General features: G+C 44.1%; 2 protein-coding genes across 5 annotated transcripts in view; one reads left to right on the top strand and one right to left on the bottom strand.

The window, feature by feature from the left end:
- BMP2K (BMP2 inducible kinase) overlaps positions 1–10,755 on the top strand; it is a 50,324-nt gene extending 39,569 nt beyond the window's left edge. For both annotated transcript variants that reach the window (XM_031044746.2, XM_031044747.2), the window contains exon 16: positions 5,390–10,755. In XM_031044746.2, the coding sequence (XP_030900606.1) occupies positions 5,390–6,819 (1,430 nt within the window). In that variant the 3' untranslated portion in view covers positions 6,820–10,755. The remainder of the gene's footprint in view (positions 1–5,389) is intronic.
- Positions 10,756–11,193: 438 nt separating this feature from the next.
- Positions 11,194–18,403, bottom strand: PAQR3 (progestin and adipoQ receptor family member 3). Of its 3 annotated transcripts, XM_005144142.3 has the most exons (7): positions 18,116–18,403; positions 17,867–18,029; positions 16,842–16,997; positions 15,947–16,144; positions 14,581–14,671; positions 14,112–14,260; positions 11,194–13,537 (listed from the first exon to the last, which is right to left on the bottom strand). In XM_005144142.3, the coding sequence occupies exons 1-6, from the start codon at positions 18,298–18,300 to the stop codon at positions 14,118–14,120; spliced, it is 936 nt and encodes a 311-aa protein (XP_005144199.1). In that variant the 5' UTR covers positions 18,301–18,403; the 3' UTR covers positions 11,194–13,537; positions 14,112–14,117. The 3 variants fall into 3 exon arrangements, with proteins under 3 accessions (XP_005144199.1, XP_030900609.1, XP_030900610.1); XM_031044749.2 differs by lacking the exon at positions 14,112–14,260; XM_031044750.2 differs by lacking the exons at positions 14,112–14,260; positions 14,581–14,671.
- Positions 18,404–26,930: the final 8,527 nt, after the last annotated feature.

Genomic DNA, 26,930 nt, shown 5'->3' with positions numbered 1-26,930 from the left:
TTGTTAACATTGAGTTTCAGGAACTTGGAAGACACATGCACTTTCTGCTATTTTCAGATTAGAAGATGGAAATATCATCAATGTAATATACTTTGCTGGATGGTACTCTGTGACCTTTTGCCATCTTGTGCTAATTTACACTAATAGTTTCTACTGTTTTTTTTTTTCTTTTCTAATGTACATAGGTAACCCCTTCCCTGTCACTGCATGCATGTTTGCTGTGCAGAGACTGGGGATAAAAAGTAAGTTTAGTTCTGTAGCAGCTTCTTTGTGATTTCCAGGCTTCCTGCGCTCAAGGACTTAATTGTGTCTTCATATGATCCCAGTTTCTGTCTTGGAGTAAGAGCACTTCTGTGGTGTGGTTTGTAATTTGCTACTGGCAGCTGCATGGACTGTGGTAGAGCAATGGAAACTGACTGGGGACTTGGCCACAACATGGCCTTGAAAGGACTCTGCTGCAATAGCTGATCATGACCATTCACTGTGTTAGAGCAGGAAAGCATGGTGTTCTGGCATGAAGAAACGTGACTGGCAAGTAATTATGTGGCTACTTTTTCATGTACTGCTTCTAACTCTGTTTCAAAACCACTGCTGCAAGTTTCTGTGCCATGACTTTGGAGCCTTTGTGCAACTGTGTAGTCTGGAGTAAGGTCCTTTCCAACCCAAACCAGACTGTGATTCTGTGAATAGGCTCTGCATCAGATGAGGTGTAGAAGATGGCATGAAATCTGCCTGACAGAACTTTAACTGAAGTACAACTCATTACAGTTGTAACATGAGAACAGAAGAAATGGAAAGGCTTGAAGGCCCTTTCCTGTGCAACACTAAACCAGCTCATGCCATCAGTTCATGTTTAATTTGGGTATGTATGTACTTGAGCTGCTTATTAAAAGATGCCCAGACCTGCAACTTGGTATGGGTGCCCAGATGTAGGTAACTTGAAAATTAAAATAAGTTCATATCAATATGAATGAAAATACTGCTCAATGAAAATACTGTGCATGTTATTTCATAACCTCTCCTTGGCTATGGTTTCACGTGTTCATAGTACTTGCTGAATGCTGGTTCAGGCGGATAATTTTTAGACTTAAGCTTTTCAAGCTAGCATCTCAGAAGTAAGTTGAACTTATTCACATATCAGAAGACAAAATCTGTGTGGGCTTGGCCTAGGCCAGTGGTGTGCTTTGTCACTCCAAAATGATTATTTCTTTCTTTGTCTCAAATCTTAGGGCAGTCATGGTCACCTTTCACTTCTGTTGTAGAACACTCTTCAAGCTGTAGACTAATTATTTGTAAGAATATCTAAGCAATAGCTGTTTTATTTGCCCCTTTTTGTTCTTGAAAATAAAGATGGTAAGCAGGGATTTGGCCACAACATGGCCTTGAATGTCCTAACCACTACAATACTCAGCAGCTGCTGCTCTGGCTGCTGTCAGAACAACAGTGCAGATTTAGTTGCAGCAGGTCTGTAATCCTTGGGCCTGACATGTGGCAAATTGTGCAGTGATGGTGGCAGTATGTTACCAATTCCAAGGAAGCTTAAAGCTCCTCGCCACCCCCCTCCAATGCCCTAAAATGATGAACCAGCAGAAGGCATGTAATTACTGCAGTTGTTGAAGGGAATTCATCCGCTTATAATCGGATGTCTCGAAAAAGAACATCAGAAGAGAAATTTTCCTTGAAGATTGGGATCATCTTATATGATTAAAGATGTTCCACCTGGCTCGCATTTGGGCAAAGAACAATTGTCTCCTGGGGGATATAAACCTGATTAGAAGTGTAGTAATCTGAACAGCACATTACAAACAGATGTTACTCAACATTCTGGAGCATTTTTCTATAAATACGTATCTGAACATATACATCCCTGGCAATGTTCAAGGCCAGGTTGGGAAGGGCCTTGAGTGACATGGTCTAGTGTGAGGCATCCCTGCCCATGGGTAGGGGGTTGGAACTACATGATCTTGAGGTCCTTTCCCACCCAAATCACCAGTCTGTGATTCTATAAACAGGTTCTGCATCTGATAAGGTAGAGAAGATGACATGAAATCTACCTGACAGAATGCTTCGTTTTTGACATCTAGTTGGTCAGAGCATTGTAGTCGTTGAAGACCTTTTTCCTTTTGGAGTGTTGTTTCTATTTGTAGTACTCTCTGTGTTTGTGTAGTTTGCTGACTTCTTTAGAAGAGGAGGAATGGTGGTGCGGAAAAAGCAATTATTGTCATAGGTTTAAAACTTATAGCTTAGCAGAGGATAGTGTTGTTTTGTTTGGTTTGGATACCTGTTTCTTGCTGTTTTCTCCCTGTTATTGGGACTAAACCAAATTCATTGCAGATGAGATGTGGTGGCTGGAAAAATCAATATCTTTGCAGTATTTCCAAGTGGCTTTAGAATGGGGATACTTAAGAAGACTTTTTCTCACGTGTAGGAACAAATACTTATGAATACACAGGCTCTGTGTTTACTATAGAACAGGAATCTCCAGCAAGGAGGATTGCTCAATGAATAGTTCCTGTCTTCATCCCAGTTTCCTAGATACGATAGTAGACTTAAGATAGGTAATATAGGACACTCATATAGATTCCTTAAAAAGTAGGCTGTCTGAATGACTAATTCCCCGAATAATTTGCTGTGTATTGTCAGCAATGACAGTTCTAGGTGTGTCTATTAAGACCTGTTGCAGTGGCTTTTGTGTCAGTGTGAGTGCATTGAGTATGGTTTGGGAACCGCTTTAAGGGTTTTGGCATGTGCTGTCAAGTCCTGCTTGATCTGAATTCTGTCCAGAGAGGTCTGCTACTGTAAGCTAAACATCCTGTGGCTTAAAACAGTTGTTCAGTAAGACAGCAGCTGTTGGTAGTTGGGGGTTTGCCTTGTTGTTGTTCTCTGCAGTTTGTTTTCAAGTGAACATGACTGTGACAGCAACTGAAAAATATTTAAACCTTTTAGGAACTCAGGTCTATTAGGTATACTCCAATTGGGTTTTTGTTTAAGAAAAAAACAAAAACCAAAACTTGTTTTCTGCATACGAATTACATACAAAGGTCTAATTATTGCTTGGGAGTGTGAACTCATGATTATGGCCCTGCAGAAAAGGCTTGGGGGTGTTTTTTGCGTTAAGTAATGTTAACATCTAGCCTGGAAATACTTCCTTTTTCTTCTCCTTTTAAATCTAACTGCTTTTATGTTAACATTAGTGTTTCAGTAAATACTGGGAACAGCAGGGTTTGGAAGCTAGAGGGTTATAGAGTGCAATGTGAAGACTGTACCTTTGGGAAATCTAAAGTAAGCAGCCAAATAATCCAGGTTCTAATTTAGTGGGTAAAGCAAATTTGTAGTGTGTAAAATTACAGTAGATAAGAAGCAATCTGACACCAGAAACAAGAAACAACTCAAAGCCTTAATCACTGGATGGTTTTAGTCATTCTCGTCATCTTGTTTTTAAATCCATACATAATATCTTGCTGAGGAGTTTTTATTGTTAAGTGGAATTGCAACAGACCAGAATGGTGACTGGGTGAAGAAATCAGCTGTTAATTCCTTTAAGAAAGGAAAAAATACTTCTTGTTAAACCTAATATTCTGGTCTAAACTGGATCATATAAAGAGAAAGTCTGAGTTGGCCTGGAAGTTACCTATTAATTTACTTGTGAAAGCAGAAATTACTTGAGAAATTATGTTGGATGTTTTAAGAACAAGAGAATCAGAGCTGGATTCTGGCTGAGGATTTGTGTCAGAGAAATAACTGGTATATACATCCGTTCCCAGCTTTTTCAATGCTACGAACACACAGAATGGATTACATTTCAGCAGTTGTATTTCCAAGCTGTTTTAGTTCTGGATAGGTGAGAGGGTCAGCAGTGTAGTGCTGTGCTGTGGCCAGAGCTTGTTAGTAACTGCTCTAATGAGGAACAACCCCCTGCCTCAGGTTTATGTCAGGTAGGAGGGGTATAAGAAGTAAGTACCCAGAACTCGGGCTGTACCATTTGGTGCAGTGTGTTGGTACGTGGCTGTTCCTAGCGATGAACTTGGTGCACCTGTCAGGCAAGCATAGGCTGTGGTAGTTGGTTTTACCGTTGTTTTGGCTCCCACCTGAAGGTTGGGACCCACATAATACTCAGCCTGGAGTGATGATAATACAGTCTTGCTTCAAAGGATTGCAGACTCAGAGAAACTACTGAAAATTTGAGTGCAGAGACGTGAATTATCATTGCTGTTACTAGCATTAATTGTTCACCTACCTGAAAGGAGGTCGTAGTGAGGTGGGGTTGGTCTCTTATCCCAAGTAACAAGTGATAGGACAAGAGGAAATGGCCTCAAGCTGCACCAAGAGAGGTTTAGACTGGAGATTTGGAACAATTTCTTCACTGAGAGGGTGGTCAGGCATTGGAACAGGCTGCCCAGGGAATGGAATCACTGTCCCCAGAGTGTTCTCAGACTATAAGTGAGGTCCTCAGTGACACGGTTTTAGTGGCCTTGTCAATGCTGGGGCAAAGGTTGGACTTCATGATCTTAAAGGTGTTTTCCAGCCTGGCTGGTTCTGCAATTCAGTTGTGCCTTCTGAAAGTTGCATGGCTGCCTTGTGGTCTGTATCCTACAGAAGCAGACATCTCAGGAGCAAATATGCTTTCCCTATTGAATACCAAGTGTTTCCTCCTTCTCCTCAAATAAAAATCTGACAGTTAACACTCCTGGAAATATCTTTGTGCAGCAACAGGGCTCCAACATAGGGAAGAACTTGTTTTGCCTGAATCTGAGTGCCATGTGCGTGCTCTGCATGGTCTTGCTCACTGTTTTGTCAGTTGAAGTATTTCTAAGCCAACCACCCTTCAAGAGTCATCAGTGAATCGTTCTTTTAGCTATAGTTTTCAGATAATTATTTACTATATAAAAAAGGGGGGGATAAATATGTCAGAGTAAAATAAATTAATTTCCTTCCTGTAGAGAAACTGGGCTGACAGATCCTGTTTAGAAACAAACAAGAACGCTCTGCTCTCAAACTGAAGCTAGAGCAGCAGGCTTGGTTTTGTCTTTTTTTTTTGGGGGGGGGGGTGGTGGTGTTTGTTTTTTGGCTTTTTTTTGCTTATATTGCTTCACTAGAAGTTAGGGCTAATTGTGGAGGGTCTGAAGCTGCATTGAATATGTCAGTATTGCCTCACTTATCTGACTGTATGGTAAAAACCTTGGTGCTGTGGGTCAGTCTTGAAGGATCTCTGGAAGAGGCACCTTAATAGCTTTCACTATTGTTTGAAATATTAAGATACAGCTTTTAGCTCGTTTCTCTCAGCACAGAACAGGTGTTTGCTCTGTATGTGTGGCTATGGTGTGTATGGAACAAGTACTGACTTGGAGTGTATTTCAAGTTGTGTTTTGTGTTTCTCTTTGACCTGCAGGTTCCCCTAGAAAACCAGCTGATAACTCGGCTGGTAATCAAGGAAATAACTTAGGGATGCCAACCAAGGCTGGAAAGCTGAGCCATGCTTTTAGAGATCCGCAGCCAGGGAGGAAGACTGCAGAGGGACAAGTTACAAAAGGTGGCGATGAATCAGAGAGTGATTTTGAATCTGATCCTCCTTCTCCCAAGAGCAGTGAGGAAGAAGAAGAACAAGAGGATGAAGAAGTGTTGCAGGGAGAGAATGGAGACTTCAATGATGACAATGATACAGAACTGGAGAATTTAGGTCACCGACCTCTTCTCATGGACTCTGAGGAAGAGGTGGAGGAAGAGGAGGAAGAGAAGCAAAGTTCTGACTCTGATTCTGATCGTACTAAGCAAAAGTCTGTGGAAGGGCTCCTGAGTGGTAGGTTCAGAGACGGTGTTGGCAGTGGTGAAATCAAAGAACCCACTTCAGTGTATATGTCCTTGTCTGAGGTGCAAAGTACTATAATCCCGGTGAACCCTGGGCAAGAATTTGATGTGTTTGGGGCAGTGCCCTTCTTCACTCTGCAGCCCCAGGCAAGAGAGATGGACAAAGATGTCTCTCCTCAGGCAGCTTTTCCCAGCCTGAGCCAAGAGCAGGATGACTTTGATGTTTTCACAAAAGCCCCCTTCAGCAAAAAGGTGTCTCGGCAAGGTGGCCACATGGCACGAACCGAGCCTCTGCTCTCTCCCACCTCTCCGTGGAGCCTTGATATTTTTGGCTGCACCCCATTTCAGCCTTCCCTCCTCCCCAAGACTGGGGGAAGTAGAGAGGACCTGTTTGGGCTGGTTCCTTTTGATGAGATCACAGGGAGTCAGCAGCAGAAGATGAAGCAGCAGCGTAACCTGCAGAAACTTTCTTCTCGCCAAAGGCGAATGAAACAGGAGGTCTCAAAGAACAATGGGAAGCGGCACCATGGCACCCCAACCACCACGAAGAAGGCTCTGAAACCCAGCTACCGCACCCCCGAGAGAGCCCGCAGGCACAAGAAGGCCGGCCGCAGGGACTCGCAGAGCAGCAATGAATTCCTGACCATCTCAGACTCCAAAGAGAACATCAGTGTTGCATTGACTGATGGCAAAGATCGAGCCAACCCTCTGCAGGCAGATGAAAGTCTGCTGGATCCTTTTGGAGCCAAACCCTTCCACCCACCAGACTTGCTGCGGCATTCCCAGCACCAAGGTTTTGGTGATGGCTCTGGGGATCATGGAGCAGTGGTAGTGGCTGGCAGACCAAGGCAGAGCTCCTTACACAGAGCCATTCATGGTGGTGAGGGACTGAAAACAGATGACTTTGGTGCAGTGCCCTTCACAGAACTGGTTGTGCAGAGTGCACAGACCCAGCAGCAGCAGGCGCTCGAGTTAGATCCCTTTGGAGCAGCTCCGTTTCCTTCCAAACAGTAAATGCTTCCAATGGGTTTCTCCCCTGCTCCGCCTCTCTGAGTTACTTAGTAGAGATTTTAATTGGTGGAGTAATTTATCTTACAGGGACCTGTGTTGTACAGTTTGTTCAAGTTCAAGGAGGCAGGGACAGCTTGTATAGTGAAACTTGAACAGTGGTAAATTCTGATTGTTGTCTTTGTTTTTTTTTTTGGGTTTTTTTGTTTGGTTTGGGGTTTTCTTGGTGTTTTTGGTTGGTTTTTTTTTTCTGGGAAAAAAATAGAACTGACCCAGGAGCATCATTTTGTTGTGGCAGATGGCTCCTGGAATGAAAAGAGAAATTGGATTTGAATAAGACAGACATTGTCTGTGACTGGGCCCTGGGACATACTGTTATTCTGCACTTTTGCATTGCCTTTTCAGTCCTCTGTGATACGCTGCGGTGGAGGGAAGGGGTCAGGCAGAGATCCCATAACCAACTTTTTCTGTATGTACAGGTAGGTTACCACTGTGGTGGTGCTTCACGTTTTGGTCGTAGTAGACCTGAGAACCAAAATCCAGCTTGATTTCCTGGAAGCAGTCAAGTCTCTGCTTCTTAAAAGAAAACTACCTTTATTAATCCTGAAAATCAAGAAACCAAGTCCTCAAGGGGCTGTGGCCCAGAGTTCCAGAGCATGGCTATGGCTCAGGCCCTAGCAGGCACCTATGCAGCTGCACAGATGAAAGGCAGATTTTTTTTTTTCTGTGCCTAAATGTTCAATTTTTATTTGTACTTTAAAGTAAGTGCTGTTAATGTAAAATAGCCAACTGGAAGTGTAGAGTTAAAACTGAAGATACAGAGAATATAATGTTTTGTGAGATGAAAAGCCTGGATGTGGGGGAGTAAACCAGTAGGGATGCAGCCAGTGTTTGCAGCACTTCGGAGACTACTCAGTGTGCTGAGAAGAGGCTGGTATACACAGGACATCATTTGGCACATATGGAATATATCAGATGACCTGTACAGATGTGAGATGCAACCATCAGATTTACTTGATTACAAATTGGGATTTGTGTCTGAAAACACATTTTTCCTCTCAGATTTTTATTGCCAAGAAAACGTGTATTGTTTCAAATCAGTTGGGTTTTTAAAAACAATTTTATGAAAAGACTAATTTCCTTTAAGTTCTAATGAATCTATTGCTGTACTTAAGCATGTTTTCTAAGAAAGTTTTGCTAAATGCACTGAGCTTTGAAGAAACTCTTGCCCCCAGCTTTGGGAGCAGAAGCAGGAGGCAGCTGGACCAGTGCACTGCATTTCACACCACAAAGCCTTACAGGCAGGACCCCATCCTGCTTCACCGGACCTTCAAGACACCTGGTGCTGGGAGCATGTGGTGCCCATAGGTGAGGGGAAGGTGATATGAACAGCCCTGTTGAGGACAAGGTGTTGTTACCATGCTATTGAAGTGGGTGCTGTGTGTAGGTGCAATGGCTTCTCTGCTGCCTTGCAACTTGTGCCAAGCACATGTGACTCGGGAGAGTCCATTTGTCTGCCTTTATGCCATGGCAGTTCTACAGAGGACGTGGAAGGAGATGGTTCCTCTGCTCGACTCAACTTTATATCCTGCTCCGCTGAATGCTGATGAGTGAATAACTGGATGTTTATATATGGAGGACATAAGTGTGGTAGTGCATCCCAGTGTTGTCCCTCGCCCTGCCTTTCACAGTGAAATATTTAGGGTTGTACTTTATTTTTCTACAAAGTCTCCTTTGAGTTATCCAGGTGTCCTGAGATGTGTGATGGTGGGGGTAGGTCCCTGACAATGTTTGTTGAAAACAACACTTAGGAACAAGTCATTTGACTCCTTTGGGGGTTGTTTTCTTAAAATGCTCCCTTGAATATATGTGAGACTGCTTCCTCTTATCCTGGAAATGGAAAGTAGCTCGATTGTATCTGTAGGTCTTTATTACCTTTATCCTCTTCAGTTTTGTGTTCCCACAGGGTTGATGTGAAATATTTCAGCTGTGCTTGAAGGCTGCCTTGTTCAGGCTTAGAAGTTAAGCTCTTAAGAAGTTACGAGTAGAAATGTTTCAACTCCATTTGCACAGGAGTGTCCTAGGCTTTACTACTGCTGTTCTCACCTGTTTGGTGCCAAAGGCTGTAAGAAGCACAGGCCAAGTTTTGTAGCAATTTCTGATACTCAGGTTAACTCTCCTATTTTCCTTGTTTTCTTTTCTCTGTGTGCTTATGAACTGCTTTCCTACAGTCTCCTTTGGAGCTGTTCCTTCCCTGCCTAGATCGCTGTTGGAACAGAGTGATATGACAAATGGAGCAGATGGGAGAAAACAAAAAGAGAACACAACAGGCAACTGACCCCTGGTTTTTAAATGGAGCTTTCCCTAGTAGAAAAGCAAATGGCCAAGCAGGCCCTGAACTTGGAGCCAGAGGAAGGTGAACAGTGTGCGTGGGGCTGAGATGTAGCTCCACTGCCCAAAAGGATACCCAGGGAAAAAGCTTAGTGTGGGCCTTAATGTCTATGTGAATGAAGAGTAGGAAATGCGTTTGGTTTTTGTCTGCTCACCCTGAGAGGTATGATGCAGGTTTTCCTCATGTGGCTTGTTTTTTTGGGTTTTGGCAGAGGTTATGTTCCAGCACAGGAAAGTGAGGATGTCAGCAGAAATTGGAGGTGAGGTAAAAGCAAACTGCAAACCCGAGTTGCTCTAAAACTGGCAAGTTTTTCAAAAGCATGCAAGTTGTAGCTGATGAGACTTGCTTTCTAATGGCCTTAACAAACCTTATTCTGCAAATTCTAGTTATGAAGCAGATTTTTGCATAAATCTAAGTTTTATTTCTAGAGTTAAAATTACTGTATCCTTTCTTGTGGCTGAAAAGAGATCAGCATGCCTAGCTAAGTTGATTTTGGAGGGTATATATTGTTTATGCACAACTAAACCCAAGTTTGGGTTGAATTTCAGCCAAGATCCACTGGTCAAATGTGGTACTGTCAGGGAACATGATATCCTTCAGCCTTTATTTGTGTGCTTGTGACCTTACCTTTAGTACAGGCAAGATCTTGCTGCACTAGACACATACCATATACTGTCTGTGAAGCCAAGAACAGGAAGGCAAGTAGCTGACCCTTCCCTTCCAGCTGACACCACTTATTGATTTTTATAGCTCTCCTTTCAGCATGTTGAATGACTGAACCCCAGGCCTTTTATAATCAGCTGCTTTAGAGAGATTCTGTTGAAAGGTACGAAGAAGTCCTTAATGGTTGTGTTTTTGGAAAACCAAGGTAGTAGTGTTTCCCTGCAGACTGTCCCATGCTGCCAGATGTGTGCAATGGCTTTGACTGACTCGCATCACCATGAATGCTAGCTTGGGAGGATGGAAATCCTCATTATTTGGGGTGTTCCAACTTAGAAAAACCAAGTACTGTGAAAATAAGTTGATATATTTGCTACTGTGAGAATAAGCATTTATCTGGAGTTTTTTTATACTATATTGTGTATTTTTATATATGAAAAGTATATATAAAACATACACATGTTCACACACATCCTGTATCCCTTGGAGTAGCTGTGTTTTTAGTAACACAGCAGCCACAATCACTTCTGTGTGACTCGAGGGAGTGAATAGGAATGAAAGCACCAAGAGGAAAAAGAAGTGGGAAGGGTGGCTACTGCGTTACTGCTCTGTAGTGCTTATTTCAAAAGGAAGATCAAGAAAATTGTGTGTGTGGCTCAATTTGTGACTAAGGCATCACCTAATATGAAAAGAGCATAAAACTGTTTTTAAATTGCTGGCATTCAGCTTTTAAGTGCACTTTCCTGAACTACACTTCCACTTCTTGTTAGACTTCAAGTTTCTGAAGCTTTTTTGTGTACCACTAAACAGAGAACTTTAACTTTTTTGTGCAACTGATGTATGTCATGAAACACTTGCGGTTGTTAAATAAACAAATGTGGTAACAGTGACTTTCACATCTCCTTAGAAGTATTCACCTTTAGGCTGTAATTCATTTGCTGTAAGTGGTGTTGCTTCTGCTTTTTGTAGCTGCAGGATCCTGTCACTCTTTAAAAACTGTTTTAAGGTACCTTTTTAGTTGCTGCCCAACCAGCTTTCTCTGTCCACCTTGTTAAAAACCTGTTGATCAGATACTAGTTGCAATTCGTTAGGTTCAGTATTACTTGCTAATGCCTACATAACACTATGTACCACTAGCACAATACACAACATGCGATGCTGGAGTAGTGCAGTTGGAACACCTGCCCTGTGCCTCCATGCTGTGGGAATTCAAGAGCCAGTCCCCCTGGCTGGGTAAAACACAGGGGAGGTGACAGCTGTTGTGTGGTCAAGCAATTCACATCTGTGGCTCTGCTGTGTGAGATGCAAGAATGATGTTACTTCAAGGAAATGGTCAATGAAGTGGAATTTATTTACAGGTTCAGTATGTACATAAAGACCATCATGCAGCTTGAAGTTCAGGGTAATAAAAATGTACATCTTGGCAATCAGTTTCCTGATCCAGTGAAAACTGCTACAGTAGGTAAGAGTTGTCATAAAAATACCTTAGAGAACTATCAAGTCAGTAGGTTCTCAATACACAAACACGTGTTCCTCAAATGTTTGTTTTTCACATAACACTGGAAATGGGCTTTTCTACTTGCCGGTTCCTCCTCAGGCTTCAGCACTAGTAATTAGTGCACTTGGAACTGGCTTGGCTGTCAAAAATAAATAAATAAATAAATCAGTGTTTACACTGAAAGGCTCAAAGTCAAGGAGTTGATTCTCAAAGGCAAAGTCAGTTCTCACTACTTGTCCCTGGAGCTGGAAAAATCCCACAATAACCCACTGAACTTAAGAGACGGCTGGCATTATTCTCCAACACATCAGGAGAGAAGTTGGTGTCTGCCTTCTCCACCACTAACAAGAGTTCAGGTGCCCCACAGTAAGATTTCATCAGTTTTCTGTGTGTCACTGGCACAGCGCTGACAGGGAAGGCTGGGGGAGCTGGGCTGGTGTAGGCTGAAGAGGAGGCAGCATGGGGGGACCCAAGAGCAGCCTGTCTGCCCTGAGGAGGGCACTACACCAAGGCAGCCCTCTTCCCCTCCTTGTGAGCTAAAAATTATGGGGGAAATCTCTCCCTAGAGGAAAGGGAACAGCAATGATGAAAGCAAGAGTGCATTAAAGGCTTCTCGAATGTTACAGAGCTTTTAGCATGTTGCCTTAAGGGTTTACTCCCCTGTGCCTTGGCCTCAGGAGTAAGAGAACTTGTTTGAAATCCTACCAGGCCATATTGGCATGTTTTAAGATGGCTAGTGTCAGAGGATCACAAAAGATGAGAAGTTTGCTGGAATGCTCTTGAAGGCCACCCTGCAGGTAACAAGGGCATCTGGGACACTTAATCTCAGACCAGAAGGTTTTTGCCTCGCATTAAAGCAGAGACAAGGTTATCTCCTGCTTTCCAACACCAGCCATGCTGGTGCCACCTCATCCTTCAACAGCTTTTCTCCCAAACAAGCCACATGGGATTAAATGGTAACAGCACGTTGAGGCAAGAGAAGGACTCTCCACAGGGCTAATGCTGACTAATGGCTGGATTGTGTGAAGAATCACCATTTGCTACCATTGTTCAACTGGGCTCTGAACACAAGCACAACTGCTACACTCAAGTCACTTAAAAGCACTGATTCTAATCCCCAAATCCAAAGAATTCCAATCCTGTTGGAAAAAAGGCACCCCTCAAGTTAATTATACTACAGCTACCTAATAACCTGTGCATTCTGTGTTTCTCTAACGTTTGTAAGTTATAAACTCCCTAAAGTTTCTAAGAGCTGGTTTCATGACATTCTAAAGCCAAAGGCAACCTTTTTACTGTGACAGGCTTATGGCAATCAAGTTATTTTCATTAACAAAGTCTGCAAGTACAGTACTGCACATCCCACAGTAAAGGCCAACAGACAGCGATTTGAATCCCCATCAGGTTCCCTACTTGGGATGTGTTATTTCAGCCTGTTAAACAAATGTAACTCTGCTGACTGCAAGATAGTAACAAGGGTGAGCACATAGGCTCAGCACTGCCGCTGAAGTACTGTAGAACACTGATTCCAAATTGCTGGAGAGATCTAGAGATATCTCTTGAAGTAATGGCACTATCTGTATTGGCAAGTTTTAGCATCTGAAAGGAAGGGGTGGCTGTGGTGGATGACACCTGATCTTGTCTTCCAGAAAAAGAAGAGCTTGTCCAAAGAAGTAAAAGAGATACTCAATATGTTACTGTGCCAGTGCTAAAGAAAGTCATTCAGATAAAGATGCTGTAGTTGCAACACACTGTACTACTGTGATTTAGATCCAGCACCAGGCCTCACAGTTACTGTGGGCTTGCACACACACATATACAGCCAGGAGCTGTGTCTTAATGATGCACTTGAATCAAATCTCAATACTGGGTATGTGGGCTGGGGAGCTCAGCAGATTTCACACAGTTCTGTCGTTTTTGTCTCCCAAGCAGAACAAATGCTGAGTCTTACAGCCCATCTTTCTGTTGTCCCACTCCAGGAAGACCTATTTTATACTGGAATGCAGAACAGGAAGGAAATGCAGCTCAGATCCCAGGTCATCCTGTTCATTTTTTCAAGCATCACCATAACACAACAGCAACCAGGTAACAGTCCAGAAGTCAGAAAAGGAACTGCCTCAGTGTTTCACCTCATAGCTCAGCAGGTAAGGTGCAGACTTCAAAGTCAGGAATTTCATCTGAAATACAGTGGGAAACCAAGTTCAGTCACTTACTATACATACAGAATCACAGAATGGTTTGGGTTGGAAAGGACCTTCAGATGATCTAGTTCCAACCCCCTGCCATGAGCAAGGATGCCTCACACCAGACCATGTTGCCCAAGACTGTCCAACCTGGCCTTGAGCACTGCCATGGATGGAGCATTCACCACTGATCAACTCTTACCCGATTAACAAAAAATCCAGCTCAATACTTAGTAGGCTGAAAACCTGACAAAACCTGAGGACAAGACTACTTGGGAACAAAGGCTAATGACAGTCTGAGGCTATTACATTGTGGAACAGAGCTGAAAGGGATCTGGCAGAGCCCTGTCCAGTCTGCTCTAGGACTGCTCAAGGATACTGCAGCCTCATGTAACACAGCAGTAGAAATGAGCAGTCCCTGGCCTCAAGATCACCACTTTTTTCTTCACCACAAGTGCTACAGCAGCCATCATTTCCTTTGGGGAGATTTACTGAAACTTGGGACAGGATTACTTAACCCTACACTCGTTAGAAAACCCTATTCCCAATAGTAGGAGAGCTGCTGTACCTTCACTCACAAGCCTGGGCTATAATCAGGACAGGGCTGGCTGTGTCGGTATTGCATGATGTACACTGTGGACTGATGCCACCAGTACAGCATCACCACTGCAAGGATATGCCACACTTGGTGACTTGAGCCGAGGTAGTTCAGCTGGCCTGTGGGCAAGAGAAAGGGCAGTGGTCAAGTCATTCCATTTGGCAATAACTCATGCTATGCAACTAACAGTCTCCTCCAGACCTCAACTACACAGGCCACTTGCAGGGAGGCAGCACAGTTTCTCTAACGAACTTAATCCAAAATTGTTGGTCACCTTTGGATGCAAGTACACACAGTGTTTTATGCTACAGAACACTTCATGGGGAATGTGGTCAATCTGTTCTCTCACAGGAAGGTGAGGACTCACAGCAAGGACTGTGACACTGCAGGAAGCTAAACTGCAGGAAAAAAAAGAACCATCCAGAAGAGAATTTCCTACCTGGGAAGTATCTTTCTGGAACTTTGGAAATATAGAAGAGAAAAGCTACAGCAGCGATGAAGTACATGACAACTACACGTGGAGCAAACTCCTGCAAAAGAAAAGGAAGCTCTCCTATTCTGGTAGAAAATAAAAATAGCAAAAAATAAAGTCCTTACAAATGAAAAAGGCATGACAAAATTGCATCTTACTTTACTGCCTATGTTATCTAAAGGCAAAATCCAAGAGGAAAGCAAATGCCCAAGTTTGAGAAAATTTGAATGGGAAGAAAATTTGTTTTATCATTCCCTCTCTGCTTCAGTACACAAGCTACTTGGTACTTCTGTGCAGCCTGCAGACAACATGACGTCTCTCAGTCAAAGGACATCTTCTTGTACACTGAGCTATGACAGGATAAGTGAGACTTCAGTGGAAGATCTCATTTACCAGTTGGGATTCTGCTATACAAGGAGATACTAAATGGGGGAAGATGGGGGAGAGACACAACTACAGTTTATCTGGTTTTGCAAAAGCCAGTGTCAAGTGCCCTGTCTAAAGACTCCATACATTAATAAATGTTGCTCTTCCACGCTCAAGAGCAGCTCTGTAGTGGGCTAAGCCCCAGAAGACTCCCAGTGACAGCCCTCCAGCAGAACACAGAAACATAGAATCAAGGAGGTTGGAAAAGACCTTTAAGATCATCTAGTCAAACCTTCACCCCAGGACTGCCATGCACAGTTACTACCCACTCTGAAAAAAATATATGTCTTTTTTTCAGGACAGTTAGGTCCCCTGGGGAACTGCAATATGATTTTGGGGGTACTCATATTGGGGCATAAGTTACTGTCTCCAGCTGCACTGTGCTGGTGTTCCCCAAAGCATAATTCTAAGTTGTAACAAAACAAGAACAGGAAAATAGTTTGGTTACTTCACGGTGATGTGAAATGATGGCTGTGTAAGAGACAGAGAGCTGAGTAGGCAAATACTGATTTTTGCTGCCAACCTAGGGGACAGAAGAGGAAGCTAATACTCATTCCATCAGTGTATCCCAGTTCCCCTGTCTCCTCTGGAGCTGTGGCGGCTCCGCAATCTATTCAGCTCTTGGCTCCTTGCCCCTCTCCCTAGGGTGAGGCAGGGTGGAATGTTCCCACAGGCACGTATGCCCAATCACCCTTGCATCCAGTTTTCCTTCTCTTAGTGCACTTTTACATCAGATCTATTCTACTCAACCTGTTCACTGCTTCTCAATAAACTTCTAAGTGATTGCATTTAGATTAGATGGTCTGAAAGAAGCCTGTGCTGCTTCCCTCTCATTTCCAAAGTATAAGAGGACTGAAGGAAAAGCAAAAGGTAAAAGGAACCTCATTTCCTTCTTTTTCTCTTTTACCTGTACAATAGATGCACCAATACCGCCGTTGAGCCAAACCCAGTGGATGGTGGGAATGATTCCATATCCAGACACGGAGCAGAAGATGATGGAGCGAAGTCTGTGCCACTGTTGTGTGAGGTAACTGGGATGAATCTGAGCAAAAAACACTGCCAAGATCATTGCCAGCACAGTGATTAAATATACCTGACGCCAGTACTGAGAAAAAAAAAAAAGAAAAAAAAGCAAGTTTGTGAGTTTTCTCATCAGGTGTAAAAGTAAACTATGGGTAGAAAGCTCACAGTATGAAATATACTGGTAATATCAAATCTCCCTTCACTGCTGTGAGCACCAAGAGAGGGGGTTTGAATGAATGGACTTGTGAATTGACCGACAGCGAGAGGAAAGGATTGTGTCCCCCAGGTACACATGTCAGAACATGCAGTGCCTTCACTTTAAACCCACCTCTCCCTTGGCAGACTTGTTCTGCTGCAGTCACGGATGTAGTCTAGGCCTTCAAAGGGGAACCCGTTTTACTTGTCCTCTATTAGATCAAGAGAAAATGAGCTTGTTTCTACCTCATGCAAGCTATCTAATGGAAAATGATGTTTGAATTACTTGTGATGGGGACAGATCCCATCACCAGTCTCAGGCCTGTGACAAAGACAGGACCTGGGACATGCACCCTTCCTTCATATGAATTCAGGTATTTTCTTGAGGCTTATGCAAGTGACAGCTTGAAAGGAAATCTCAATTTGCACATCAGTTCAGGATGTGGAGTTCCATCTGTGATGAACTTGCTTCAGTTTCCATCACTGCCTCCTGCCTACTGTTCACCCTGTAAGTAACCCACTTCCTACAGGGTGGAGGCTACACCCCTGAGACCACAGGAACTAAACAAGCACTTCAGACTTACATTATTACAGTAAAATGCATAAAAGACGCCTGATACATAGCAGCCCAGGATCCCGATGGAAATTCCTGCATAATCTAATGCCATCCATCGCCGGCTGGTCTTCTCTGAGCGGTGACAACAGAAAAGATGGTATCCTACTGAGCAGAGCATGCACACCTAGGTAAAGGTTCAAACAGGGATGCATGAATGTCTTAAATATTAACAGAGGCTACAAAAAGCTTAAGCTCTGAACTTTAGAGCATGCTACTGACCCCCTACACATTTTGCAGTGCAACCCGGTGTAGGCAATTATGGTTCCTGTCAGTAATCACAGAATGGTTTGGATTAGAAGGGACCTTAAGATCATCCAGTTCCAACTCCCTGCCACAAGCAGGGATGTCTCATGCTAAACCATGTCATCCAAGGCTCTGTCCAACCTGGCCTTGAACACTGCCAGGGATGGAGCATTCACCACTTCTCTGGGCAACCTGTGCCAGTGCCTCACCAGCCTTGCAATAAACAACTTCTTCCTTAGATCCAACCTGAACTTCCCCTGTTTAAGTTTAAATCCATCACCCCTTGTCCTATCACTACAGTCCCTGATGAAAAGTCCCTCTCTGGCATTCTTACAGGCCCCCTTCAGATACTGGAAGGCTATAAGGTCTCCATGCAGCTTCTCCAGGCTGAACAGCCCCAACTTTCTCAGCCTGTCTTCATATGGGAGGTGCTCCAGCCCCTGATCATCCCCGTGGCCTCCAACAGCTCCAGGTCCTTCATACGCTGAGGACAGCAGAACTCTGTGCTCCAAGTGGGGTCTCACGAGAGCAGAGTAGCAGCGCAGCATCACCTCCTGCTGGTCACGCTCCTTTTGATGCAGCCCAGGATACAGTTGGCTTTCTGGGCTGCGAGCACACACTGAAGCCGGCTCATATTCAGTTTCTCATTGACCAACACCCCCAAGTCCTCCACAGGAATGCTCTCAATCACTTTTCTACCCAACCTGTATCTGTGGAGCCTTCTTGCCGATGGCTCTCCCCAGCCCCTACCTGAAAGCAGAAGAGGCAGACGGAGCAGATGACGAAGTCCTCCCGGGAGGCTCCGGCGGCCGGCAGCACAGCCGTCAGGTCGTAGATTCCCAGTGTGAAGAAAAGGACAAAGCCGATCAGGTGGCTCCAGATGTTGACGGTCTCGTTGGAGAGGATGAAGAGACTGTGAGGAGACACAACGGGTGAACGGGGGTGAGCCGGTGTCTGGGCCCGGGGCGGCACGGGACGGGTCGTGGGGTGTATCCTCACCTCTTTAGGCAGAGGCGGGAGGGTAGGTAGGCCCGGTAGCCGTCGGTGATGTAGGGGTTGTCCTTCAGGAAGACGGGGATCTGCTCGTAGGTGTAGAGGCGTATGCCACGGGGCACCAGCACCGGCCAGTACTGGTAGCTCCCCAGCTCGATGTAGTGCGCACTCCGCAGCAGCTTCTGGTGCATCCTGCCCGCCGCACCGGGCGGGACCTAAAGCCCCCGGCCCCCCTCCGCAGGGACGGGACCTCAGGGGTACCGGGCACCGGCCGGGCGATGCGGGCAGGGGAGCGGCCTCGGCGACGAGCGATGGCGTCACAGCACCGCGCCGGCGCTGTGTCGGCAGTGCGCGGCGGCGGGCACGCGGGGGCGCTGCTCTCTGGGGAACGGTCGGCGGCGGTTTGCAGGGTCCCCCCCGTGCTGATCCGCTCAGGGCTCGGCGGCACCGGCTCCTCCCGCCGCAGGCTCCCTGTCCCGGACTGGAAGTACTGCAAGTAACAGCATTGCTTGGTAGTCATTGTGGATACAAGTAATGCGGCCTTTACAGCTCCCAGTGTGTGCTTTGTATAGTAAGGTTGCTGCATGTTCCTGCCAGCCCTGTCATGGGAGGGAACGCTGTCTGAAGGAGATGGTCTGAAAAGACCTCTCTGAGCCTTGTCTAGTCTAGAGAAGAGAAGGCTCAGGGGGACCTTGTCTCTCTCTACAACTGCCTGAAAGGGGGCTGCAGTGAGGTGAGGGTCAGTCCCTTTTCCCAAAGAACAAGCTATAGGACAGGAGAAAACAGCCTCAAGCTGCACCAGGGGAGGTTTAGACTGGATATTAGGAACAATTTCTTCACTGAGAGGGTGGTCAGGCATTGGAACAGGCTGCCCAGGGAATGGTGGAATCACTGTCTCTGGAAGTGTTCACAAACCTTGTAGATGAGGCCCACAGTGACATGGTTTAGTGTTGGTCTTGGCAGTGCTGGGAGAATGATTGGACTTGATGATATCAAAGGTCTTTTCCAACCCAATTGATTCTGTGATTCTATTTTGATTGGGAATGAGAAATTATAAAACTCAGAGATTATGTAATCTCTGGTTAATTAAGATAATGTTTGTTAGGTTTTTTTTGTTTGTTTGTTTTTTTGTCTGTACACTCTATGAAGTACCAAAAAAATAAATCTTAGTAGTGAAGAAGACTCTTGCAATGAGGCACTGGCACAGGTTGCCCAGAGAAGCTGTGGCTGCCCTATCCCTGTCAGTGTTCCAGGCCAGGTTGGAAAGGGCTTGGAGCAGCCTGCTCTAGTGGAAGGTGTCCTTGCCCATGGCATGGAGTTGGAGCTGGATGAGCTTTAAGGTCCCTTCCAGCCCAAACCTGTGATAGTCTGTGATTGTACAATTTGCTTGGCCTAAGTAAGGAAAGTTGTGGGCTGTTTGTCAGTTGCTTTCAAGTTTTTTGTTTCCTAATTTTAGAAAGAGTCAGAAAGCAGTAATTCACTAGGTGTTGCCTGGCTCTAGTTTTCAGAGTTGGAAACATCCACCTGTGCCTCCTCTTCAGCCATGTCTCATGCAGAATTCTTTGAAGGTCTTTTGTCTCGTTAAACAACATGTGAGACCATTTCTCCAAGACAGTGTGACAAGTATGAAATGTTTTCCCATGGAAGGGGGATTTGTATTGTGAAGGAAAAGACTCAGAGTGATCAAGAGTGACAGTAAAGACCAGGTGTTCAGTACAAACAGCTGTGCTGCCTCACCCCCAGATACCCATGTTACACTCTTTGGTTACCCAAATTAAGTTAGCTTTGGTCAACAGCGCCTTTCAAATGTATCTATTAATCAATCATGCACTGAGATCTCTCAAAGTCAGTGTTCTGAAAGCTGTATTCCTCCTGCCCGTGCAGACCTGCTGGCAGCACGTTGTGCCTTCTCCCTCCTCCTCAGCTGTTGTGTGTGTTGCATATGGCTATCTCCTGCATGTACTGCAGTGCTCAGGAGAGTTACCCAGAGGAATTGTGCTCATAGTAGTAATTCAGCAAGGATTACCTTTAAGAAACTTCCTTATGTTCTCCCCTTTCTGGGTTGTAGTTGAAGCATGTCTCTGAACTGTTCATCCCTATTTTACTTCCTGTCTTCTTTTCTGAATGGTTTCTCTGTTTCTGTTTGGATTTTTTTTCCCTTCATGTGAGCTTGCATTAATTTAAAAAAGATACCTAGAGAAAATGCATTCCAAAAGAAGATCCTTATACACAGTTGTTCTGAGAGGAGGGGAGGGACCCCTGACTATATTTAGGATGAAGCACAGGATATCCCTTCTGCCTGCAGCAGGGAGTCCAGTGTGATAAATCGTCTCACAGAGCGCTGCAGGGCTGTGAAAAGCTAAGCTCAGGAGATGGCTCAGCAAGTCCCACATGTAACAGGGTCACAGGAGGATGAGAATTCAGATACAGGGGATTCCTGGAAATGCAGTCTTAGGAGGCCACAAAGATGTTGTCTGATAGGGAAATAATTTGACAGGCTTCTGATGTTTTTGTTCTGTGTCCTGGTGTATTTAGCAGCTAAAATTCCTGAACCAAACAACTGGGATCAAGCTAAGAGGAATAATATATGCATGGTGGCAATACATATTTCCTAACAAGCGTCCCACTGGCTTTTCTCTTTGCAGTGCTCACTGGGAGAATGAGGGAGGTAATCTGGGTTTATGAACACACATGCATTTACAGGAATAAGAATATAGCTGTCACATGAATTAAGGGGAGTGAATCCTGCCCATCCCGAGGAGCCTCTCACTGTGCTGAGTCTGAGCAGGGGCAGTCCCACTCCTGCCACCTCCCACTGACAAATGAAGAGCATCAGTGCTCACTCCAGTGGTGACTCACTTTCCTAGAGCCAAATACAGCATAGAAAGTTGCTACCAAGTTAAAACCTTAATGAGCCTTAATTGTCCATTGACTCATTAGCTCACTGAGAACATCATACCTGGAAAAAACACTTTGTTTCTAAGCCCTGTGCAATTTATATGAAATCCCAAGTGCTTCAAAGAGTTCAGTCAGAAGGAATCTGAGCTGACAGCACTTTTTTTAATAAGAGGAGCTTTAATTGGCTGTTAAGTTAAAGCTTTGAAGCTTTGAGAGGGGAAGTGTTATAGGTTAAATTAATAGGGGAAATTGAGAAACAATTAGGGCAGCTTTAAATTAATTACTTTCACTATTTATTTTTAGCTTATTGAACAATCGTGTCGAAGGTGTAAGTGATTGAAATTAGCCATCTGTGCAAGATAGCTTTGACCTAAATTGACCTTCCTGTGTAAGTAGCTTGCCCTAATTCCTGTACTGTATCCCTAATTTTACTGCCAGATAAGGTTAACTGGGAGTGAAGATGGGTGTGACTGGGAGGCTTCATACTCTGCTGTTCAACAAATGAAATCACCTGTGCAGAGGGAGGGAGGGAGGACTTTCTAAAGGAATGGTGGAGATCAGATGTGAGCTGAAGTGTTTCTTGTTAACCCAAACGGAGCCCTGTGGGGTTCCATTCTGTGCTCAGCAGCTTCCCTGGACATTGGGGCATGAAGTGTAACCCATAATTGCTACTTAACTGCTGTTTGAGGAGAATGTGGGGAAGGACAGCACCTCTAGTTGAACTAACTGTAATACTAACGTTTTTTATGGCCTGCTTCATCCTGCTGTGTTTGTTTCAGGGAGAAATGGGACAAGTGACTTGGAAGAACTATTGAAACAAAATACCTCAAATGTTCATGACAAAATGGGAGCAAAAGAAAAAAAAAGGGGGGGGGTGTTCAGTTTTGAAACTGAAAGTATGAAAATAATTATCGGTGCTGTTTTTTAAGGCATTGAAATATTTTTCTCCCCTCGCCATTCCTTATCAGCAGGCCCACCGCAGAAGTGCCCTGCCGGAGGAGAGGGGTTGGTCGCAGCGGGCAGCGGCGCAGAGGACCCCGGGCAGAACACCGTCTTTGGCCCCGCTCCTGCCCGGCTCCTCTTGCTCCTGCCCTGCTCTCCCTCCAGGTGTCAGCCTGGCACTGCGATGCTGGCCGCTGGGAGCTGCCTCTGCTCTTCAACCATCTCCCAGTTCACGGGCTTCCTATCCCGGCAGGGCCATGGCAGTTCGTGTCAGGTCAGTGCTGGTGTTCCTGAGGTGGCTCGGTGTTTGATCCTCCTCTTCTGAAGTGTCCGGCAAAACACCTCATTCTCATTTTTTGTCTGTGGGGATCTGGATTTTCGAATGTTTGTCAAAAGCAAACAAACGGGAGGTGCCTTGGGACTCCATTTCCCACTGCTGGAATCTGCTGCCATGAGAGAATTCAGCTTGCTCCAAGATTTCCAGAAAAGACAGTTTAGTGCCCAGGAGGGAAACCTGTTATTGGTCTGACCTTTATTAGGAAAATATGTTTGGGAATGTTGATTGAAGGTATCACTTGTGCTTACAGCTGTGTCAGTGTATAGCTCAGTTTTGTTTGCATGTGATTAAAACTAATTGTGTCTTCCCTGGGGACAGGAAGAAGGAGGTGTAGTTCAGAATACCCTAGTCAGGGTTATGTTTCCATACACAGCCTGTGAATAAAATACAGATACTGGTTTATGGTTGTAAAGACCATTTATGTGTATAAAGCACTTGTGGTTCTGTATCGGTGTGCAAAGAGGGTTTGCAAAGGGCCGTGTATAGAAATCTCTGCTTCCTGACAGTTAGGTTGGGAGACTGAGAGATTTAAAGCCCCTTGTCATGTAAAACAGATAGATCCTGTCTCATCCTTTCTTGGAAGTAGCCAAAGCATCTGTGAAATTAACTACCTCATGTTGATATGCAGCTGAGTTGTGTTTAAGGGAATAAGGTTCGTATTTTCATGGAAGTCAGAGTCTTCGGTAGAATGTGTGTGGAGAAGCACAGAAATCCAGGACACCCTCAGTCCACAAACCCGCTTCATGAGAGAGCATCAGGAACATGAGTACCTTGTGTTTGAGAATTAGTGACAGTAGTCCTAAACAAGCTTGATTTTGAGGCCCTCTCCCCTGCAGATGCAGCTTTCTTCTGGTCACTGTCTCCACTAGGATTTGTGTGGTGAAGTTCTCTGTGATTTCCTATAGCATGTTCCTCAGCACAGTGCCTAAGTAGCTTCCAGGAATGCCCAAAACAGACAGCTTGACATCTGCTATAGGGGTTCGGGCTGCCTCTGCTCTCCCTGTGGAGAGATGTATGTGTGATGTGTGCAGTGAAGTGACTTGTTTTGGTAGGGCTCTTCCTTCTTTTTTATTTTTATGGGTTTTTTTTGGCATTTTTGTTTCCTGATTCAATCCCTTTGGCTTCCAGCTCCAGCTTCTGAATCTCAGCATCTGTCAGTGGTGCGATAAATTGTCTTTGGTGATAAGAGAACAGCTGCCAATAGCAAAAGCAAGGATGACATTTGGGCTTTTTCCTGCCACGCAAGAGCTCACAGTCAGCAGAAATGCACTGTGCACACAATGGAAGAAGGCGCTTCACCTGCCCAGCCTATTGGGTTTTTTCTGATTTAGCAGCATCTTTTCCCTCTGTGTTAAGCAGATGCACATGAAAAATTGTGCAGCATAATAGAGTCCTGAACCTAAAGAACTGGAATTAATTGACAAATGGCTTTTTTTTCCTGGATAGGTTCTGAAGGTGACTGGTGAGGGAACATTAAAGGAATTATTTTTTTTAGAGAAATTAGGGGATTTTCAGGGAAAGAAGCTGCTTGGAAAGCTGCTTAATCATGTGGGATGGTGTTTCTGAGCACAACAACCTGCTCCCAGTGAAATTGGTAGGAAAAAAAATTAACTCTTTTCTGTGGATTCCTGAATTTTAGGAGCATAGTGCTTGATTGGTTTGTTTTTTTCTCTTATTTAAAGGTTTCTCTAATTTTGGCTTGCCTATAAAATTTTATCACAGCTGGAATTCATGCCATGACAGAAGGCATTTAGAGATTAAACTGTTTTGACCACAGAGATTTTGTTTCTCTAGTTGTGGTGCGTTTAGTTGATTTATTTATAATGATGGTGAAGCTTCAGGAACTGTGGACAGCTTTAGTCAATATGGCGATTTCACTCTTGGACAGCCGTATGGGTTTCTGACTTTATAAAGTCAGAACCAGACCGTTTCTGTGAAAGTCCCCTGGCTGGTAAAAGTCTGACAGTAAATTTTCCCCAAGGAGATCATGTTTCTGAGACACTGTTAAAAGTCAAAATAGCCTTTCTGTAAAATAGTCTTGCAGTTGTGGTTTACGCAATTGTAGTATCTTGAGTAGCTTCTCAATCCAGCATGAGGGAGAAGAGAGACTGGATTTTCAGTGATGTTGAAGCCTTTTTTGAGCTGTGTGGTCACTCAGAATGATTTCTGACTGTCAGGGGGATTAGGTGCTTTTCCAACGCTGCTGTTGTAAATCCATGCGGCTGCTGACTGACCTCTGTAGGTGTTTAAATCTTGTTGTAAATATGACAGGAGATACACAGATACACGTTCTCATTAGGTTATTTAGAGGATTTGTATGCCTAAATCAATGTGACCATTTTCAAAATCCTTTCCAAATGTTTGATGTGCTCTTAAATTTGATCTGTGAAGTGCTGCTTTAATGCTACACAATGCCTGGTGACTTGGCATTTGGTATCATATTGCTGCACTTACTTTTCACTTGCTTTTCCTTCATCTGCCAAGATGAGTACATACAAATCATGGTTGTTTTTTTTTTTCCTGACTCTGCTGCTAAATGCCAAAATCTCCACTAAGTAGCACTGGTATAGTTTGAAAGTCAGAGATGTCAAAATAAAGATTTGCCTTGCCTCCAAAAATGCTTTGGGACAGAAAGACCTGGGAAACAAGGAGGAAATGATTGTCTCATTTTGCTGATGGCACCGTGGATTTTGTTGCTTATCTGCCAGGACTGGATTTTCCCCCTTGCTAGTCAGTTTGTCTTTGGAGATTTTAGGTTTACCTCAGTTATCTGGATTGCTAATGCTGGAATACTGTGATCTTCCAAGTTAGTCGCAGTTCATCTCCCCTCTTTCATCCTTGTCTGTCTAGCTTCTTTTAAGTCATTGAGACCTTTAAGTGCAAAGATGTATGGAGGAGATATGTGTTAGGAAGCACTGGGAAGTCAGTGAAGACTGAAGTACAGTAAAATTGCACAAATCCTGACACTTCTTTTAATATATTATTTTGTAATATCATTTGTTTGTCTATTTTTGGTGCTAGTAGATGTTTCAGTCTCATCTCAGTGTGAGGCTGGGAGCTCTGGAATGCTTCTTTTCAGCTATTACTAAGACTAAATGTCCTCTGTGCAGGAGAAAGGAAATGGACCCAGTAGCCTGCTTTCCTGCTTCATTTTGCCCCTTTTTTTCCTCAACTAATTTGTCTGTTTCATCTGTTAATTCTACATATTTAAGTTAATGTGTTGATTTTAGTTTTTGAACACAAAGCAAGGCCCATACAAGATAGTTTTGCAGTCTTAGAAGCATTTGTTAGAATTTTTCTCAGTTGTTCTCCAGCTTTTTCTTTGCTGTTTTCTTTGGTTCACAGACCATGCTTTGTACTATATCATTAACGACTCATCAGCATAGCCCAAAAACAGTTGCAGAGCCCTTGAGTTTGACCAGCCTTATGAATTCTGTTATTCTTCTGCTCCTTTTTCTGTATCCTTGGAATAAAGATAATACCATCTCTTCTTGCGATGCCCTACTTGGGTGCAGTGAGGCAGTGATTTAACTCCTTATTCGTGCTGTACTCATTAAGCCATAAAGAGTTACAGTTCTGTTGCTCTTGCCCAAAGCTCATCTTTGTTCAGTGTCATGTTTTCCGACAGTCTACAAAAGTGATGGTTGTCTTCTGATGGTATTCCTGCCTCTGAGTGCCTGGTGGATTGAAAGCTTTTTACTCCACAGCAGACACAGCACTGGAGCTCCTGTTTTGTCAGCTTCTACTGTGTCACTGGGAAGTGATCTTACAAACATTGGAAGTATATTTCTTCCCCTTCTAACATCTTTTGATTCTTGTAGACGTGTTGAATATATGAGAGCTCACAGCAAACCCACTGATCCATGCTGCTGGGGAGGGATTTGGAGTGCTAATTGGAGTGCAGTGTGGATACTGTGGAGTGATAGGAAGTGAACAGAGCTCAACAGCTCTCTTGCTTGTCCTGCAGCCATGTGTTATGGAGAATGATTGGGCTTGGCTATTATGGGTGTTTCTGGCAAGCCAGGATTTTTTTTTCAGCAGCCTTGCAAGGAGTTGAACAGCCACAGATGCTTTCTCCTGACTGGAGGTGGAAGTTTGAAGGGCAGCTGAATTTGCTAATGTTCATGCTTTGATGCAGAGTGTGAGAAATGTTGATGAGGCATGAGGCAGAACAGCTTGCTCTATTGCTGCTGTATTGACTCTGCAGTGCTGACAGTAGTTAAAAAAATGGCTTTGCTACATAAGCTTAGTTAATATATAGAGCTTGGAAGACAGCTAGAACAGCTATGGGCCGTGGCCACAGTCTCTCTCTGTCTCTCTCTTTTTAATAGTCACTTCCCTGTCCAGAACTGCACTTTAGTTTTCAATCACTTTAGTATCATTAGGAAAGGTTGACATTTTGGAAACATTTGCACAGTATAAATACAAATAACAGTATCCATTCTTTGTCTTGCAAGGGGATGCACACTGAGGTCAGGATTATTTTCCTGGTGTTTTGCAATGGTGACAGTTTTGTTTCAAGTGTAAAACATTATGTTCTTTTTGCTGAGGAGGTAGTGCAAAGCAAAGGCTCAGCTGGGGACTTTTAAAGTCAAGATATACTGGATGGGCTATGCTTTCTTAGGTCCTCAAGGCATATTTGTG

The sequence above is a fragment of the Melopsittacus undulatus genome, chromosome 5 (genome assembly GCF_012275295.1).
Source record: "Melopsittacus undulatus isolate bMelUnd1 chromosome 5, bMelUnd1.mat.Z, whole genome shotgun sequence".
Taxonomy (NCBI): domain Eukaryota; kingdom Metazoa; phylum Chordata; class Aves; order Psittaciformes; family Psittaculidae; genus Melopsittacus; species Melopsittacus undulatus.
The sequence above is the reverse complement of the archived record's forward strand: the minus strand, read 5'-3'. Positions and strand labels throughout refer to the sequence as shown.

Bases quoted from the DNA above. Each gene is read 5' to 3' on its own strand.
- PAQR3 (XM_005144142.3), bottom strand. From the start codon at position 18,300: ATGCACCAGAAGCTGCTGCGGAGTGCGCACTACATCGAGCTGGGGAGC. The intron at 18,030-18,115 runs GTGAGGATACAC...GTCTCCTCACAG, and splicing joins TCCCGCCTCTGCCTAAAGAG to TCTCTTCATCCTCTCCAACG. The intron at 14,672-15,946 runs GTAAAAGAGAAA...TTTCTTTTGCAG, and splicing joins TTGGTGCATCTATTGTACAG to GAGTTTGCTCCACGTGTAGT.